At 46.5% G+C, this 17465-nt stretch overlaps 1 protein-coding gene across 9 annotated transcripts in view; it reads right to left on the reverse strand.

Moving 5' to 3' along the window:
- The window catches only part of ARAP1 (ArfGAP with RhoGAP domain, ankyrin repeat and PH domain 1), a 185498-nt gene that overhangs the window by 118659 nt on the left and 49374 nt on the right, over window positions 1-17465 (reverse strand). For 7 of the 9 annotated variants that reach the window (XM_061629148.1, XM_061629149.1, XM_061629150.1 and 4 more), the window contains one exon: window positions 10751-11541. In XM_061629148.1, the coding sequence (XP_061485132.1) occupies window positions 10751-11541 (791 nt within the window). The other 2 variants (XM_061629155.1, XM_061629154.1) reach the window with 2 other exon arrangements.

Below are 17465 nucleotides of genomic sequence, written 5' to 3' on the forward strand. Positions count from 1 at the left end.
TCCAACTCTACTGTTCTATGATTTGATGATTCTACGATTACCGTTTTGACTACCAAGCAGTGAAACAAAGTATAACTGGATGCAATGGGTGCTTTGCCACTGACTGTGCCAAGAGTAAACAAGGCCAGGGCTTAAGTGACAAATTTATGCACAAATTTACTCTGTCATAAGGATGAGGAAATATCTGTGGCCTTGTTGGACTCCCAACTCCCATAAGCCTCAGACAGCATGGCCAACAGTTAGGAATGATGGGATACAGAGTCCAACCACCACCACCACATTTATTATCACCATTTATTGACCCTTCAGCCTATGCTCCCAGGGCTGTTTACATCAACCTAAGCAACAGAGAGCTTTGGCTATGGGGCGGTATACAAATACAATGAATAAAATAAATAAATAAAGACAAATTAAAACTAAACCATATATATTTTATATGCATAAGAGGGGTTTAGGAAGAATCTTTTTCCAGGCATTCTGGGGAAAAAATACAGGCAATTGAGGTTTATGAGAGAGAAAAGCCCCACCGAGTCAGAATATAATAAATAACACTTCTATTTATACATTTTAAATATTCTCCTTTTCATTTGTGGTCTGAAGACTGGCCTGGAGGGCCCAAGCAGATTCCCCAACCCCCTGGCCTTGCACAACACCCCAGGGCCATACAAGTTCCCCATGGCAGGCAAAGGGGGCCAGACTGAGCAGGGGTGTAGTCATCCAGGGTCCCAAGGGGTCATAGCCCCCTTACTTTTGGGGGAGCAGGGTCCCAATGTCTTCAGCATCCTTTCTTGCTGATCAGAGCCAATCAGAGTGAAAGCAGGCGAGTAAGCCACTGAGAAGACTTTTTTCAGTAGCTAACAAACTCTTCTCAGTATGGCAACCAAGAAGGGAAACTCAGCAAAGGAAGTTCCTTACCTTACAGCATCTTAGTGCATTTGTCCATGGATGGGCACACAAAACAGTATCTAGCTGAAAGGCAACACATGGAGTTCTGCATTGATCGTTGCAATGCATCACTAAGGGAAAGTACTGTAAGAAACTGAAAGTAAGAGACTGAAAGGCCAGCCTGCATTGGCTGCCTGTATGTTTCCGAGCCCGATTCAAGGTGCTGGTTTTAACCTATAAAGCCTTACACGGGGACCACAATACCTGATGGAACGCCTCTCCCGCCATGAACCCACCCTTACACTACGCTCAACATCTAAGGCCCTCCTCCAGGTGCCTACTCCAAGGGAAGCTGGGAGGCTGGCAACAAGGAAGAGGGCCTTCTTAGTGGTGGCCCCCAAATTATGGAATGGTCTCCTTGATGAGGTGTGCCTGGTGCCAACCCTGTTATCTTTTCGGCACCAGGTCAGGACTTCCTCTTCTCCCAGGCATTTTAACAGCATTTGAATAACATGTGCTTTTAACTTGCTTATCTGTTTTTATGGGTTTTAATGGTATAAATTTGTATACATGTTTTCAATGTTTTTAATTGTTGTACACCGCCCAGAGAGCTTCGGCTATGGGGCGGTCTATAAATGCAATAAATAAATAAATACTATAATCTTAGAAGGGGGAGTGGCTGTGAGGGGGCATGGCCTGACTATCATGAAGGGACCCTGCACTTCTGAATTTTCCACTACGCTACTGGAAGCGAGGGGAAGAACGAGCCAGGCATGGAAGGGGAGAGACCTGCAGCAGTAAAAGCAGAGCCAAACCCATCCCACCTGTTGCTGGCCTGGTGGAGCCACTGCCTGCGCCATACATAGAATCATAGAATAGTAGAGTTGGAAGGGGCCTATAAGGCCATCAAGTCCAACCCCCTGCTCAATGCAGGAATCCAGATCAAAGCATTCCCGACAAATGGCTGTCCAGCTGCCTCTTGAAGGCCTCCAGTGTTGGACAGCCCACCACCTCCCTGGGTCATTGGTTCCATTGTCATATGGCTCTAGCAGTTAGGAGGTTTTTCCTAATGTCCACTTGAAATCTGGCTTCCTGCAACTTGAGCCCATTATTCCATGTCCTGCACTCTGGGATGATCAAGAAGAGATCCCGGCCCTCCTTTGTGTGACAACTTCTCATGTAGAACCATAGAATAGTACAGTTGGAAGGGGCCTATAAGGCCATCAAGTCCAACCCCCTGCTCAATGCAGGAATCCAATCAAAGCATACCCGACAGATGGCTGTCCAGCTGCCTCTTGAAGGCCTCCAGGGTCGGAGAGCGCACTGCCTCTCTAGGTCATTGGTTCCATGTGTGGGGAGCTCAGTTCCTTGGGACGCCCAGCATTGGGGAGAAGCCAGGCAGTGGCCACTGAACCAGGTTTGCACCCTCTGGGGCAGAGAGGGGAAGAAGTGTTGGCAGCTAGCGTGAGCACACGGAGCAAGAAACTGAGACAGAGGTTTGAGTTCCAAATACTTTACTTTTTCCTTGGAGGACACGACAGGACACATAATAACTCCTCGCCTTCCCCCCCCCCCCCATACTTCTCCTGCAGTGTTTTATGGACCTTGGGGTTGTTAAGTAATTAGTGACTCCAGCTGCCTGATCACTGCAACCTGAGCTCCATTATCTGCCTGGCTCTGCTAAGAGTCAGCTTAACTCTTTCCTTCCAGCTTTGTGGAGCAAACTGCTGGCTCTTATTCTGCCAACAAGAAGTAGGTCAGTTTGACAACTGGCACAACCAGAGTTCAGCTATGCAGTTAGTGACTGCTGAGGATTCAGCTTTAACACTGAATCTTGGTGGGGTAATGTGATGTTCCTATATTAATGTATATATGGTAAGTGTTAGTTGTTTAGAAGATACATGGTAAGTGGAGTGAAAGAGGGGGAGTGAATGGGCAGTAGAATGCGAGATGATTGGCTGTTTAAAATGGCTGAATGTATAAAAGGAAGAGTGAGAGTGGAATCTGGGGGGGAGAAGAGAAAGAGTGGATTGCTTGGTGGGGTTTAGAGAGTTGTTTGCCAGGAGAGAGGGAAGAAGGAGGGAGGTGGAGTTCGGATTAGTATTGAGTAAAACCATATGCTTATGCGCCTTAAGAAGAAATCTTGTTAATCTTGTTAGCTTTGTTATCTGTAATAAATACTTAATTTGGTTTACCAAAGGCCTGATCCTTGGCTGGGGTTTCACAGACCAGAAGGGAGGGTAAGGTAATGACCAAGGCTGAAGGGGAACTGTAACAAATGGTGGCAGCGGTGAAGAGAATAACAATACCAGTATTCAGAGTCTCTGGGAATACTAGTATTGGGATGTTACTGGTGGTTGCCTAGCAGGGGGATCTGTTGAGATCTGTGCTAGAGCGGATAGGTAAACCATAAGAGAGTGCGGTCCGGACTGGTGGAGTCCCTGGTGGTGCCTAGAGACAGGCAGTAACCACGAGCAGGTAGGAACCTGACAGGGAGAGCCAGGGAAGGACGCATCACAGGTCACCCCCACCCATGGAACTCCCTCCTTGGTAAAATCAGCTTGTCTTCCACTTCAGGAAATTGAACTCTTTGCCTGGGCCCTTGGGGGTGCGACTGGCGTTAACCACTAATGATTTGAAAGGAATGCTGATGAAAGTGAAAGAGGAAAGCACAAAAGCAGGACCACAGCGAAACATCAAGAAGACTAAAGTAACGACAACAGAAGATTTATGTATTGGGATTTTATTGTAACGAGAGCAATAAAACAATCAGTAAATACTGGTTGGTGAAATGAAATTCACGTTACAAAAGCCTGCCTGAATAACACCAGTTTTAGGAGACATCTAAAAGGTGGCAAGAATTATTCCTGCTGAACCTCTAGTGGCAGAGAGTTCCACAGGGCAGAGCCTGCTCCACTAAAGGCACGGCCCCTAGTAAAGGGCTACCAAACCTCAGGGGCCATGTGAAGTGCTCCATCAGAGGATCTCGCTGATCAGCGATTAGCTTGATTTAATAATGTGAGGCAGGGGTGGCTAAGCTGTGACCTTCCAGATGTTGCTGGACTACAACAAAATGTAACCAGACAGGATAGAAACCCAACCTAACCAACCTCTGGAAAACTCAAATGGGCTTGGTAGTAAGGATGATCAATACCTCGGCACAGTCAGTAACCCAAACGGAGACCATAGTCAAGAAATCAGAAGAAGGCTAGGACTGGGGAGGGCAGCTGTGAGAGAACTAGAAAAGGTCCTCAAATGCAAAGATGTATCACTGAACACCAAAGTCAGGATCATTCAGACCATGGTATTTCCGATCTCTATGTATGGATGTGAAAGTTGGACAGTGAAAAAAGGGGATAAGAGAAAAATCAACTCATTTGAAATGTGGTGTTGGAGGAGAGCTTGGTGGATACCACGGACTGCAAAAAAGACAAGTAATTGAGTGTTAGAACAAATTAAACCAGAACTATCACTAGAAGCTAAAATGATGAAACTGAGATTATCATACTTTGGACACATAATGAGAAGACCTGATTCACTAGAAAAGACAATAATGCTGGGAAAAACAGAAGGGAGTAGAAAAAGAGGAAGGCCAAACAAGAGATGGGATTGATTCCATAAAGGAAGCCACAGACCTGAACTTACAAGATCTGAAACGGGGTAGTTTATAATTGATGCTACTCGAGGTTGCTGATTCACAGGGTCGCCATAAGTCGAAATCGACTTGAAAGGCACATAACACACACACAGAGCTACTCTGCGCTCTCTTTTGGGAGGACCTAGACACTTCAGATCAAGAGCCTCCCATTTTTTCAAACCAGGGACACCCCCCCCTTTAACCCAAGCCTGGACACAGAGGTGTGTTTTCAAGTTGCGCCTGAAGTGGCAGACAACCTGATTTCACCACGGAGGGAGTACCTTGGGTAGGAGTGCCACCACAAAGAATGCCCTGTTAGCATCTGTTTTAACTGGCTGCGCCTCTCCAGGTACTCTAACAGGGGTCTTTCCTTCTAAGTGGAGGCCCCAGGGGCCTTCTCCGTGCAGAGCATTTGCACCCACGTTCACCTGTGTACCTGCAAGTGTTCCATCCCTTTGCTGGCTCTTGCACAGTAGACGTTCCTACTCTGTGGGTAACTTTATCTGCTTGCTGCCTCTCATTCTCTCATTGGATTCTAGGCTAAAGAGCTGCGGCTGAAAGATGTCAACACAAGATGGCAGCATTGCACTAAAAACATGCTTAACAACAGCCCTGCTCGCTATGTGCAACAAAGGTTCCCCCATATTAGGCTGCACACACGCTATACCTTGAAAGCCTTAAATACTAGGCAGGCACCATCTCTGTTATCTTTTTGGTGCCTATTGAAGACTTACCTCTTTCAACAAGCCTTTTAAATTGAGACCTATCCCACTCTGCATCTGTGTTGGAATTGCTTTTTAATATATGTTTTTTTAACTTTTCCCCCCTAAACAATGTTTTTTTAACCCTTTTAGATGTCTTGAAAGCTTTTTAGTGCTTTTGTTTAACCCCCTGGGCTCCTGCTGGGAGGAAGGGCGGGATCTAAATCAAATAAATAAATAAAACTAAAATAAAGCACATTCGCCCGCCCCCCCACTCCACCCACAAGAATCCTGGAAACTGCAGTTTGTTGATGGTGCTGGAAATTGTACCTCTGTGAGGGATAAACTACAGTTGCCATGATTCTTTTGAAGGGCGAGATGTGCTGTAAAGCTATGGGGTGTACGCAGCCCTAGTTTATTTGCTCTTGCTTGCTGTTGTTCAGAAATCACCATTATTTTTAATATCTTTCATTCCCCTTTTATTTATTTATTATTTATTATTTGATTTATATCCCATCCTTCCTCCCAGCAGGAGCCCAGGGCGGCAAACAAAAGCACTGAAAACGCTTTCAAGCATCATAGAACAGACTTTAAACTACATCAAAACAAAACAACTTTAAAAACATTTTTTTAAAAAGCTTTGAGGACATCTTTAGAAAAAAGGTTTAAGAACATATTAAAAAGCAATTCCAACACAGTCGCAGACTGGGATAAGGTCTCAACTTAAAAGGCTTGTTGAAAGAGGAAGGTCTTCAATAGGAGCCAAAAAGATAGCAGAGATGGCGCCTGCCTAATATTTAAGGGGAGGGAATTCCACAGAGTAGGTGCCGCCACACTAAAGGTCCGTTTCCTCTGTTGTGCAGAACGAACCTCCTGATAAGATGGTATCTGCAGGAGGCCCTCACCTGCAGAGCACACTGATAGACTGGGTATGTAAGGGGTAAGACGGTCTTTCAAGTATCCTGGTCCCGAGCTGTATAGGGCTTTGTACACCAAGACTAGAACCTTGAACTTGGCCCAGTAGCAAATAGGCAGCCAGTGCAATTCTTTCAGCAGCGGGGCAACATATTGGCGATACCTTGCCCCAGTGAGCAGTCTCGCTGCCACATTTTGCACTAGCTGAAGCTTCCGGACCAACCTCAAGGGCAGCCCCACAAAGAGCGCATAACGGTAATCCATCTTGGAGGTTACCAGCGCATGGACAATAGTGGTCAGGATATCCCGGTCCAGAAAAGGGAAGAATTTTGGAAGAACTCTACCTCAGAAGGCAAGCTGTAACCTGCGAAGGCACCTTGAGAGGCACTAGGTGGCGTTCTGCACAGCAGGGAACGAAGTAGCCTTATACAGAGTCAGATCATCAGTCTGGCATTTGGTGGCTCCGTGTCAGAGTGGCAGTGGAATCTGCTCCAAGTTTTAGCCCAGGTTTAGCTCCTTGACCATTCAGACTAAAACCTGGAGTGGATTCCCCTGCCTGACATGGAGCCACCCGCTGCCACTACCAAGTCGGATCATCAGTGAACCTAGCCCAGCATTCTCAACAATGACTGGCTGCCGCCCCTCCTAGCCCTATAACACTGAACCCAACACCAACTACGCACAAAGCAGGTCCTCTTACCACTGTCTCTCGGCTCTTCCCTCCACTAATGGAGCCTTCAAGGGACCTAAGGACCAAGCAAGAGCCCTTCTGGATCAGACCAACATGGGCCCCACTAAGTCTAGCACCCCATTTCCCACAGTGGCCAGTCAGATGCCTCCAGGATGCCCACAAGAGGGGCTTGACAACAGCAGCCCTCTCCTGCTCCCTAGTTTGCCAAGGTACACTGCTTCTGAGCAGGGAGGCTCTACTCGAACATCTCCTCCCTCCATCAATTTGTCAACCTCCTTTTCAAAGCCATCTAAATATGGAATATAAATAATAATATAATAAATTATATAAAATAATAAATCTAAGCCTATGGCCAACACCGCCATCTTGGGGCAATGAATACAGGAGGGGGGGGGAACACAGTTATCCTTTGTTTCGTCTGTCCTGAGTCCATGGCCCTTCAGTTTCATTGGGTGATGCACAGTTCTAGTAATATGAGTGGAAAAGGATGAAAAAATATCTCTCTGCACTCTCTCTGCACTGTGCATAAGTTCATACATTTCTGTCAGGACCCAGGTTCAAATCCCTGCTTGGTCATGAAGCTCTCTCAGTGCTCTTGGGCCAGTCACTGCCTCTCATCCTTGCCTACCTCACAGGGTTGGTGGCAAGGATAAAATGAGGAGGGGGAGAGTCATGCGTGCCACCTTGAGCTCCTTGGAAGAAAGGTGGGACATAAATGTAATAAATAAATGGACAAGTCAGTCATTTCCATACCCCCAACACTTTAACCTTTCCCCCCCTAGAGAGCATTCCAACTCTTCGGATAATAATCTTCCTCATTATCCTTCAGACAACACCCTAAACCTTGATTTAGCATAGCAAGAACAAACCACAGTAAGCCTCAAATGAGCATGTTCCCCTCCCCTCATCCTCCCCACACATCTCCTTAGGCCACACTTCACCAACCTGGTGCACACCGGTTGTTCTGGACATAAGAACATAAGAACATAAGAAGAGCCTGCTGGATCAGGCCAGCGGCCCATCTAGTCCAGCATCCTGTTCTCACAGTGGCCAACCAGGTGCCTGGGGGAAGCCCGCAAGCAGGACCCGACTGCAAGAACACTCTCCCCTCCTGAGGCTTCCGGCAACTGGTTTTCAGAAGCATGCTGCCTCTGACTAGGGTGGCACAGCACAGCCATCACGGCTAGTAGCCATTGATAGCCCTGTCCTCCATGAATTTGTCTAATCTTCTTTTAAAGCCGTCCAAATTGGTGGCCATTACTGCATCTTGTGGGTGCAAATTCCATAGTTTAACTATGCTCTGAGTAAAGAAGTACTTCCTTTTGTCTGTCCTGAATCTTCCAACATTCAGCTTCTTTGAATGTCCACGAGTTCTAATATTATGAGAGAGGGAGAAGAACTTTTCTCTATCCACTTTCTCAATGCCATGCATAATTTTATACACTCTATCATGTCTCCTCTGACCCGCCTTTTCTCTAAACTAAAAAGCCCCAAATGCTGCAACCTTTCCTCGTAAGGGAGTCGCTCCATCCCCTTGATCATTCTGGTTGCCCTCTTCTGAACCTTCTCCAACTCTATAATATCCTTTTTGAGATGAGGTGACCAGAACTGTACACAGTATTCCAAATGTGGCCGCACCATAGATTTATACAACGGCATTATGATATTGGCTGTTTTATTTTCAATACCTTTCCTAATTATTGCTAGCATGGAATTTGCCTTTTTCACAGCTGCCGCACACTGGGTCGACATTTTCATCGTGCTGTCCACTACAACCCCGAGGTCTCTCTCCTGGTCGGTCACCGCCAGTTCAGACCCCATGAGCGTATATGTGAAATTCAGATTTTTTGCTCCAATATGCATAATTTTACACTTGTTTATATTGAATTGCATTTGCCATTTTTCCGCCCATTCACTCAGTTTGGAGAGATCTTTTTGGAGCTCTTCACAATCCCTTTTTGTTTTAACAACCCTGAACAATTTAGTGTCGTCAGCAAACTTGGCCACTTCACTGCTCACTGCTAATTCTAGGTCATTAATGAACAAGTTGAAAAGTACAGGTCCCAATACCGATCCTTGAGGGACTCCACTTTCTACCGTCCTCCATTGGGAGAACTGTCCGTTTATTCCTACTCTCTGCTTTCTGCTTCTTAACCAATTCCTTATCCACAGGAGGATCTCTCCTCTTATTCCATGACTGCTAAGCTTCCTCAGAAGTCTTTGGTGAGGTGCCTTGTCAAACGCTTTTTGAAAGTCTAAGTACACTATGTCCACTGGATCACCTCTACCTATATACTTGTTGACACTCTCAAAGAATTCTAATAGGTTACTGAGACAGGACTTTCCCTTGCAGAAGCCATGCTGGCTCTGCTTCAGCAAGGCTTGTTCTTCTATGTGCTTAGTTAATCTAGCTTTAATCATACTTTCTACCAGTTTTCCAGGGACAGAAGTTAAGCTAACTGGCCTGTAATTTCCGGGATCCCCTCTGGATCCCTTTTTGAAGATTGGCGTTACATTTGCCACTTTCCAGTCCTCAGGCACGGAGGAGGACCCGAGGGACAAGTTACATATTTTAGTTAGTAGATCAGCAATTTCACATTTGAGTTCTTTGAGAACTCTCGGGAGGATGCCATCCGGGCCCGGTGATTTGTCAGTTTTTATATTGTCCATTAAGCCTAGAACTTCCTCTCTCGTTACCACTATTTGTCTCAGTTCCTCAGAATCCCTTCCTGCAAATGTTAGTTCAGGTTCAGGGATCTGCCCTATATCTTCCACTGTGAAGACAGATGCAAAGAATTCATTTAGCTTCTCTGCAATCTCCTTATCGTTCTTTAGTACACCTTTGGCTCCCTTATCATCCAAGGGTCCAATCGCCTCCCTAGATGGTCTCCTGCTTTGAATTTTTTGTTGTTGGTTTTTATGTTCTTAGCAATGTGCTCCTCAAATTCTTTTTTAGCATCCCTTATTGCCTTCTTGCATTTCTTTTGCCAGAGTTTGTGTTCTTTTTTATTTTCTTCATTCGGACAAGACTTCCATTTTCTGAAGGAAGACTTTTTGCCTCTAAGAGCTTCCTTGACTTTGCTCGTTAACCATGCTGGCATCTTCTTGGCCCTGGCGGTACCTTTTCTGATCTGCAGTATGCACTCCAGTTGAGCTTCTAATATAGTGTTTTTAAACAATTTCCAAGCATTTTCGAGTGATGTGACCCTCTGGACTTTGTTTTTCAGCTTTCTTTTTACCAATCCCCTCATTTTTGTGAAGTTTCCTCTTTTGAAGTCAAATGTGACCGTGTTGGATTTTCTTGGCAATTGGCCAGTTACATGTATGCATTTACATGTATGTTTATTTTAATAGCACTGTGGTCACTGCTCCCAATCGGTTCAACAACACTTACATCTTGCACCAGGTCCCGGTCCCCACTGAGGATTAAGTCCAGGGTTGCCGTCCCTCTGGTCGGTTCCATGACCAACTGGTCTAGGGAATAGTCATTTAGAATATCTAGAAACTTTGCTTCTTTGTCATGACTGGAACACATATGCGGCCAGTCTATGTCCGGGTAGTTGAAGTCACCCATTACTACCACATTTCCCATCAGCCCCAGCATCATACATCCATGCTGGCTGGGGCTGATGGGGACTGTAGTCCAAAACAACTGGAGGACATCAGGTTGCAGAAGTCTGCCTCAATGACTAGCAACTGTGATAACACATAAGGCTGATTTCATAGATAATTCCGTAAGAAATGTGCCACGAGACTTTACTGTTTTCATCTCCCAAAAAGAGCACAGGAAAGTGTCGCCCTGGATTTCATCAGGGCACAGGTAAGGAGGGAGGGTGCAACTTTGCGGTGCCCCATCCTGTCAACAAGGACCCCAGCCCACCATCTATCCCAGCCCGACTCCTTTGCAACTTTAGAACTCACCTGGGTGCTGGTTTCTGAGGTGGGCCCCTGGGGGGCAGCGTGGGAGGGCGGCTGGGTACGGGAGGCGCCTTTTGAGAGGGGGGCTTGCTCTCCAGCTGGTGGCGCTTGGCAGGAAGAGGCGGCAGGGGCTGCTTCCCTGCCTCTTCTGTGTCTGGACTAAGTCTGTCTCCTGCAAGTGGCGGGAGCAGCACTGGAGATGTAAAATCCAAAAGGGAAGCCGACTCAAAGGAAGAGGCCGTGGGAAGTTCCAAGGGGGCAGGAGAGGAAAACTTAACTGGGGGATGGCAGCTTGTCCGTGGAGGGATAGGGGGGGGGACAGGGGGGAGGCCTCTGGCCGTCTCCATCTCCCGGCGAGGAGGCATTTTGTCACCAACTGGCATCGCCAAGTCACTCCTGGCCTCTGGCTGCACCGAGGAAGTAGCAGTGCGGAAGATGTTGCGCTTCATGGGGACCGGCCTCCTCGGAGGCAGTTGGGGGCCCTCCATGGTGGGCAGAGCCTCCGTAAAGGCCTTCAGCAGCCCAGAGAGGATGCGCCTGCGGTGGCCAGGCAGCAGCACCCCAAGGCGGGTCAGCGCCTCGTCAGTCAGATGCTGGCAGTCGGAGATGCACCAGAGCCTGTTCCGCTCAAAGCTCTCCGCGTACTGCTCCAGGTGGAGGGCCCGCAGCCAGTCAGTCATGGGCAGCGATGCCCCTTGTGCCATGGCAGAGAGGGAGCCCCAGCACCGTCCCCCCGGCCTCAGTTCATCCCTCTTGCTTCTCGCTCTTCCTGGGGTCCGAAACAGCAGCCACAACTGGGGAAAGAAGCACAAAAGGGGCCTGGCTTAATAGTTTTGCTGTATTTCTCAGAGTTACATCCCACACGTTCAAGGCCAAACAGCCATTCCCAAAGATTAAAAGAGAGAGACACACCCACACGCAATAAAAATGCTTGAACGATTCAGCAATAAAAGAACTCTGCAGCAACAACAGAAAACTGTTGGGACACCCAGAGAAGAGTGGGAGTTGGCAGCATATGAAATCCGGGAAGAGAGAAAGCTCCTCACACTGAGTCAGACCAGTGGTCCATCTGGCTCAGTACTGTCCACACTGGCTGGCAGCAGCGCTCCAGAGTTTCAAAAGTTAGTGGGCTCTCCGACACTGGAGGCATTCAAGGGGCAGCTGGACAGCCATCTGTCGGGAATGCTTTGATTTGGATCCCTGCATTGAGCAGGGGGTTGGACTTGATGGCCCCATAGGTCCCTTCCAACTCTACTATTCTACGATTCTATGATAAGCAGGGGTCTTACCCATCCCTACCTGGAGACATCAGGGTTCAAACCTGGGATCAGAGGAACATAATAAACCTGCCAGGTCTCAACAGGATTAAAAGGACTATATTTTTAAAACTGAAAGGTTTTTGTAGGCACAAAAATGGCAGCAAAATGTCTCCATTCTGCAGGTAAGCCAAGGCTCTCTCTCGCTTTCTCTGGTCACCGCCTGCCTTACATCACACCTCACCAACCTGGTGCCCTCCAGATATTTCAGACGACAACTCCCAGCCCCAGCCAGCACGGCACAAGACCAGTGATTTTTGACAGGAAATGGGGAAAGAGGTCCAGTGCAAGGGCAGCCCCTAAGAAACACCACAAATGACCCCACTTCCTCCCAAACAAACCCATCCAATAGGTGAGATCACCTTTTCCGACCCACCCTTTTCTTCGGAAATGAGATAAGGCAGCTTCCAGAGATAGAACCTTCTCAGAGGCTTCTTTACAACAATAACAATCCATTAAAGCAAATATACTAAAAGTGCTAATCCACACACAAAAACTCAAATGTAACCACTCCACCCATGTAAGGATGAGCACAAAAAATAAATGACCAAAACCCCAGGCCATTAGCCCAGTCCAAATACCCCAGAGAAAACATTGTCTCTGGATGGCATACAAAAACAGTACATCAAACTAAACACCACAACACAACAAAACAGTTTGTTTTCCAAAAGGCCTGGGTGCACAGAAGGGGCTTCACCTAGTGTCAAAAGACTGCCTTGGCAAGCCTCCCTGTGGAGACGGCTCCCTAACAAGGGGGCCACTGCTGAAAAGGCCCTCTCCCTGGTGGTTGCCTGCCTCTGTTCATTTGGCGGTGACACCCAGAGCAGGTTGTGCCCCCAACTGTGCAATTCCCTCCCAAGGGAGACCCACCTGGCACTGAGGGCCCCATCCCCAGCTTGATCACCGAGATCACCTCCAGGACCTCCCTTGATCGTCCCCGGGGTTGGTGAGGCCCATTGAACACTGACACGAAATCGAGTCTTCAGTGTCATCGGCCCAGTTCCCTAGGATGCTCTGCCGACAGAGATTCATCAGGCTCCTTTTGCTGAAAACCTTTCTGTTCTGCCAGGCTTATGCAGGCAATTAAGAAGATGTCTTTTCGCAGTAGTTGGCCTTTGTATTTATTGCATTTTTAATGTTTTTATTGTAAGGTGGTGGTGGTGGTGGTTTTTTAAACTTCTTGTAAACCGCTTTGATGTTTTTAACGAAATAGTGGTATACAAATATATTTATAAATAAATAAATAATACACACACATTAAAGGACAAGATCTGAATAGGGTGGTTCACGACAGATGCTCTTGGAGGTCACTGATTCATAGGGTCGCCATAAGTCGTAATCGACTTGAAGGCACATAACAACAAATTAAGTGAATGTGTGAAGGAGGAGGAGGAGGAGGGCAATCACATTCGACATGACTTGGTTTGATGGTAGCAATTAAACACCTCCACTGCTGCGATGTTAACAGCAGCTGGTTTTGCTCCTCTTGCAAAATTTTGGGAATAAGGTGCAGAAAATGCAAGATGCTAGACCAGCCAGGCAGCAGTGACCAGTGGTAGCTGGTTGCTCCATGTCAGTGGGCAGTGGAATCCGCTCCGGGTTTTAATCTGGACTTTCATACACTTTAGACAGCTCCTTGAAATTTTAGGCTAAAACCCAGAGGGGATTCCATTGGCATGGGGCCACCAGCCACCACTACCACTATGTCTTATGGGCTCTCTGACCCATGACAGGACGCAAGCAAGGTCAGGGGATAGCAGGGTCAGCCTTTGCCCTCCTCAGCAAAACCACAAGGTCAATTACAAGCTTTGTGTGTTTGGAACAGGTGGAGGCAGCGACGTTTCCTTCCTTCCTCCTTCGCTAGCACCACGTCATGCTTTTTGACCTCCTTACAAAAACCAAACCTGATATGAAGAAAATAAACCTTGACAAAAGAACAACTGGAAAAACAACAAAAATCAGGGTCTAAGTAGACAGTAAGATTCAAAAAATACGAAAATAAATACCAGAAAATATAACCTAAGCTGGTAGTCGACAGAACAAGCAAAGCAGCCCAATTTCAAATGCACAGGCACTTAGTAACAGAGTGTGCTATAAAATGTTAACTCAAAAAACAAAATATACATATACCACACAATGTACCAATAAAATGCAGAGACGTACAATTACAGAAATATAAAAATTACAAAGATAAAATGCACAACAAGTGTCATATAATATGCCTAATATGCCAGACATGTTTCAACTTAGCTCAAGCCTTCATCAGTGGCATCTATTTGGAGAGCTTCTCGTTGTGCATTGATTCAATTTGTACAATGCAGATGAACTATGCTGCGGCTGCAGATATGTGAGAGTTGCAAGACAATACTTCCAATAATAATAGTAATAATTTCTTGCTTGTATATAACATGCATATGCTTCCAATTTAAGCTTAAATCTGTATTGTATTTTTTGGATCTTATTTTTTGAAACTTATTATGTCTACTTAGACCTTGATTTCTGATGGTTTCCCTCCTTACAAAAAGCACCATGGGGCATTACACTTGATGTATCTCCTGCAGAGACTTACAAGCTCTGACTGGGCTTGGTAGCCAAGGGCTAGCTCCTGTTAGCCAGCTTCGAAGCCCATGATAATTATGTAGCTCAGACTCTATGTCGGTTGAAATTTTTATTTTATCTTTTACTTTTAACCAGAGGTTCATTCAACAGCTTTTTACAGTGTATTTTCCCCTTTCAAACATTGAAGACTCTCTCTCTCTCTCTCTCTCTCTCTCTCTCTCTCTCTCACACACACACACACACACACGTGTGTGTGTGTGTGTGTGTGTGTGTGTGTTATATACATGCTCAAATTTTAAATAAAACACATCGGTGTTTTCTGGTGCAAGTGCAAAATGGAGGACAGGGGGAGTGTGGGATTTGGATACTAAGACACTTATTTAGATTTTCTAAGAAATTTTATCACAAGCATGGAAGAGGAACAACCAGATTTTCAAAAACTGTTCCTGTGGCACCCCAAATGACTAACGTCTTTTGTGGCACGAATCTTCATAGGCCAGAAGTGACCCTTGCAGGGCTTCCATGCAGGTCCCAAGGATGTTCAAACCCTCTGACAAAACAGCTGTTTGGATGAATGGAGGGGGGGCTTGATTCTAATGAGGGGAGAATGATATTTGGGAAAGGTTAACTTTCCCCTTCCCGTACAGGTTCTCCCTATGCCCAGGGTTGGGGAACCTTTTTTAACCCCAGGGCCACATCTGCTCCTGGGCAACTTTCCAAGGGACGTATGCCAGAAGAGGGTGAGGCCAGAGGCAAAGTGGGTGGAGCAATTAATGCACATTTAACCTTTGTACAATGGAATAGTTCCTGCACACGTCTCTCTCCATCCATCCATCCAAGCAACCAAGAGGCATTATCAGAGTTCAAGGATGCATTCTAGCCAAGCAAAAACATTTGGGATGAGAAGCAGGGCAGGTGAGGGGTGTGGCCTGGGAAGTCACATCAAGGGCCAGACAGAGAACCCTGGAGGACCACCCCTGCCTCCTCTGAATGTGTGCATAAACAGCCCCACACACCCACAGCCCAGGCCCCATTCACCTCTGGCTCCAGCCACACACCCATTGGCGCATAGGCCTTCTGGTGATGATACCACTGGGGGAGGGCGGATGGTGACGGCCCATGACAGGCCTTGTCGGTGGCGGTTCCCCCTGTGTGGAACGCCCTCCCTGGGGTGAGATGTGTCTGTCTCCCTCATTATTGACTTCCAGGAGGAATTTCAAAACATTCCTGTTTTCCCAGGCGTTTGATGGCTGAAAGAGACTGTCCCCAGAAACCTTGAAATCACCGGTTGAGAAAATTCTTTTAACTGTTTTTAGAATGCTTTTAAAGTGGTTTTAATACTGATGTGTTTGCCACCGTGGGCTCCTTCAGGAGGAAGGGCAGGATATAAAATGAATCAATAATAAAATTGAGGCCTCTGATGGTGGAGGCAGAACACAGCCATCGTGGCAAGTAGCCACTAACAGCCTTCTCCTTCTCCTCCATGAAATCCTCTTTCAGATCCTTCCATCTTTTAAAGCCACCTAAGACTGCAACCCTGTGCATACTTACCTGTGAGTAAACTCCAACTAATGGTGCTTACTCTGGAGCAAATATGCATAGGTTTAACTTGCAAAGACACACTGGGCATTTGTTTAACAATGATTCTTTTCTAGCCAACTGAAATACAACCTTCAGACATTTAATTTAAGAGGCAGACATCCTTACAAAGCCAGCTGGCCACAGAAAAAACTAGTCTGAAGTAGGAACCCCATGAAAGAAAAGGAGAGCAGGGTCCGGCTTCGGCTTAATTCTTTTCCTCAGTCTGCTTTTATTTCTATTTCTCTGTCTTTAGATCTAGATCTTTTCCCTTGCAGTTCAAGGTAGTAGTCACTGGAAATGTGACAAATGAATTAGAAGGGCCACTCTCCATTCCCGCAATCTTTTGCTCATATTGATTAGCAAGCACTGGCTCAGCATCCTGTATTTCCAAACCTTTTGAATTTGAGATAATTATCTCAAACAATGATAACACTTTAAAGCCTCCCTGAGCCTAGTGGATAATTATCCTGGGGCATGGATTAGTAGGTTTCTTGAATTCTAATCTACAGACAACAAGGTTGGCAAAGTCATATTTGGCTCCGTACCCATGCCAGAACCAGGCATCAATCAGACTTGCCACATATCAACCCATGCGGTCCACTCCGGAAAGTATGAAGAACAACCTTGCATGGCCGAAAAGCTCACACAGCAAATATTAGACAACCAGGAATTTCTTCTTTCTTCAATACTTTACCATCAATATTGAAGGGGGGGGAAACCTGACGCGTGCAAACAGTGGAGTTAACACAGAACTCTTCCTCAGGCTGGATGTTTAGGGTCAAGTCCTTAAATTAAAAAAAGTATCTTTAAATTGATCACGGTGTTAAGTGCCGCTCACTCTTCCCTATAGAGTTTTTCACTCTTAAGACAGAAAAAGAGGGAAACTAAGATTTTAAGACACGGCAGGCAGTGGTGGCTAATCTTCCTTGGCCTGAAGACCACATTCAACCTTGACCTAATTTCTAGGGGCCACATGACAGGGATGGTTGTGGTCAATAGCGGGCATGGACACTCACTCTTGCATGCCCACACACACAGGGCACATGCAAGCATACAGCCCCCCTCCCCGCTAAGCTGATTCATGCAGATCAGCTGAGGAGCCATTAGCAGAGGCTGATGACTGGGGAAGGGGCAACTGGCATCTCCATCAGGTTGCGGGACTCCGCCCATCTCAAGACTGGGTCTACTCGGATTTTCTTTTTGCACCCAGCTCCAAAAGTGGGGGGGTTCGGGGGTGTGAGGAGAGAATTTGATGGGGCATA

This window comes from Rhineura floridana, chromosome 5, assembly GCF_030035675.1.
Source record: "Rhineura floridana isolate rRhiFlo1 chromosome 5, rRhiFlo1.hap2, whole genome shotgun sequence".
NCBI lineage: Eukaryota > Metazoa > Chordata > Lepidosauria > Squamata > Rhineuridae > Rhineura > Rhineura floridana.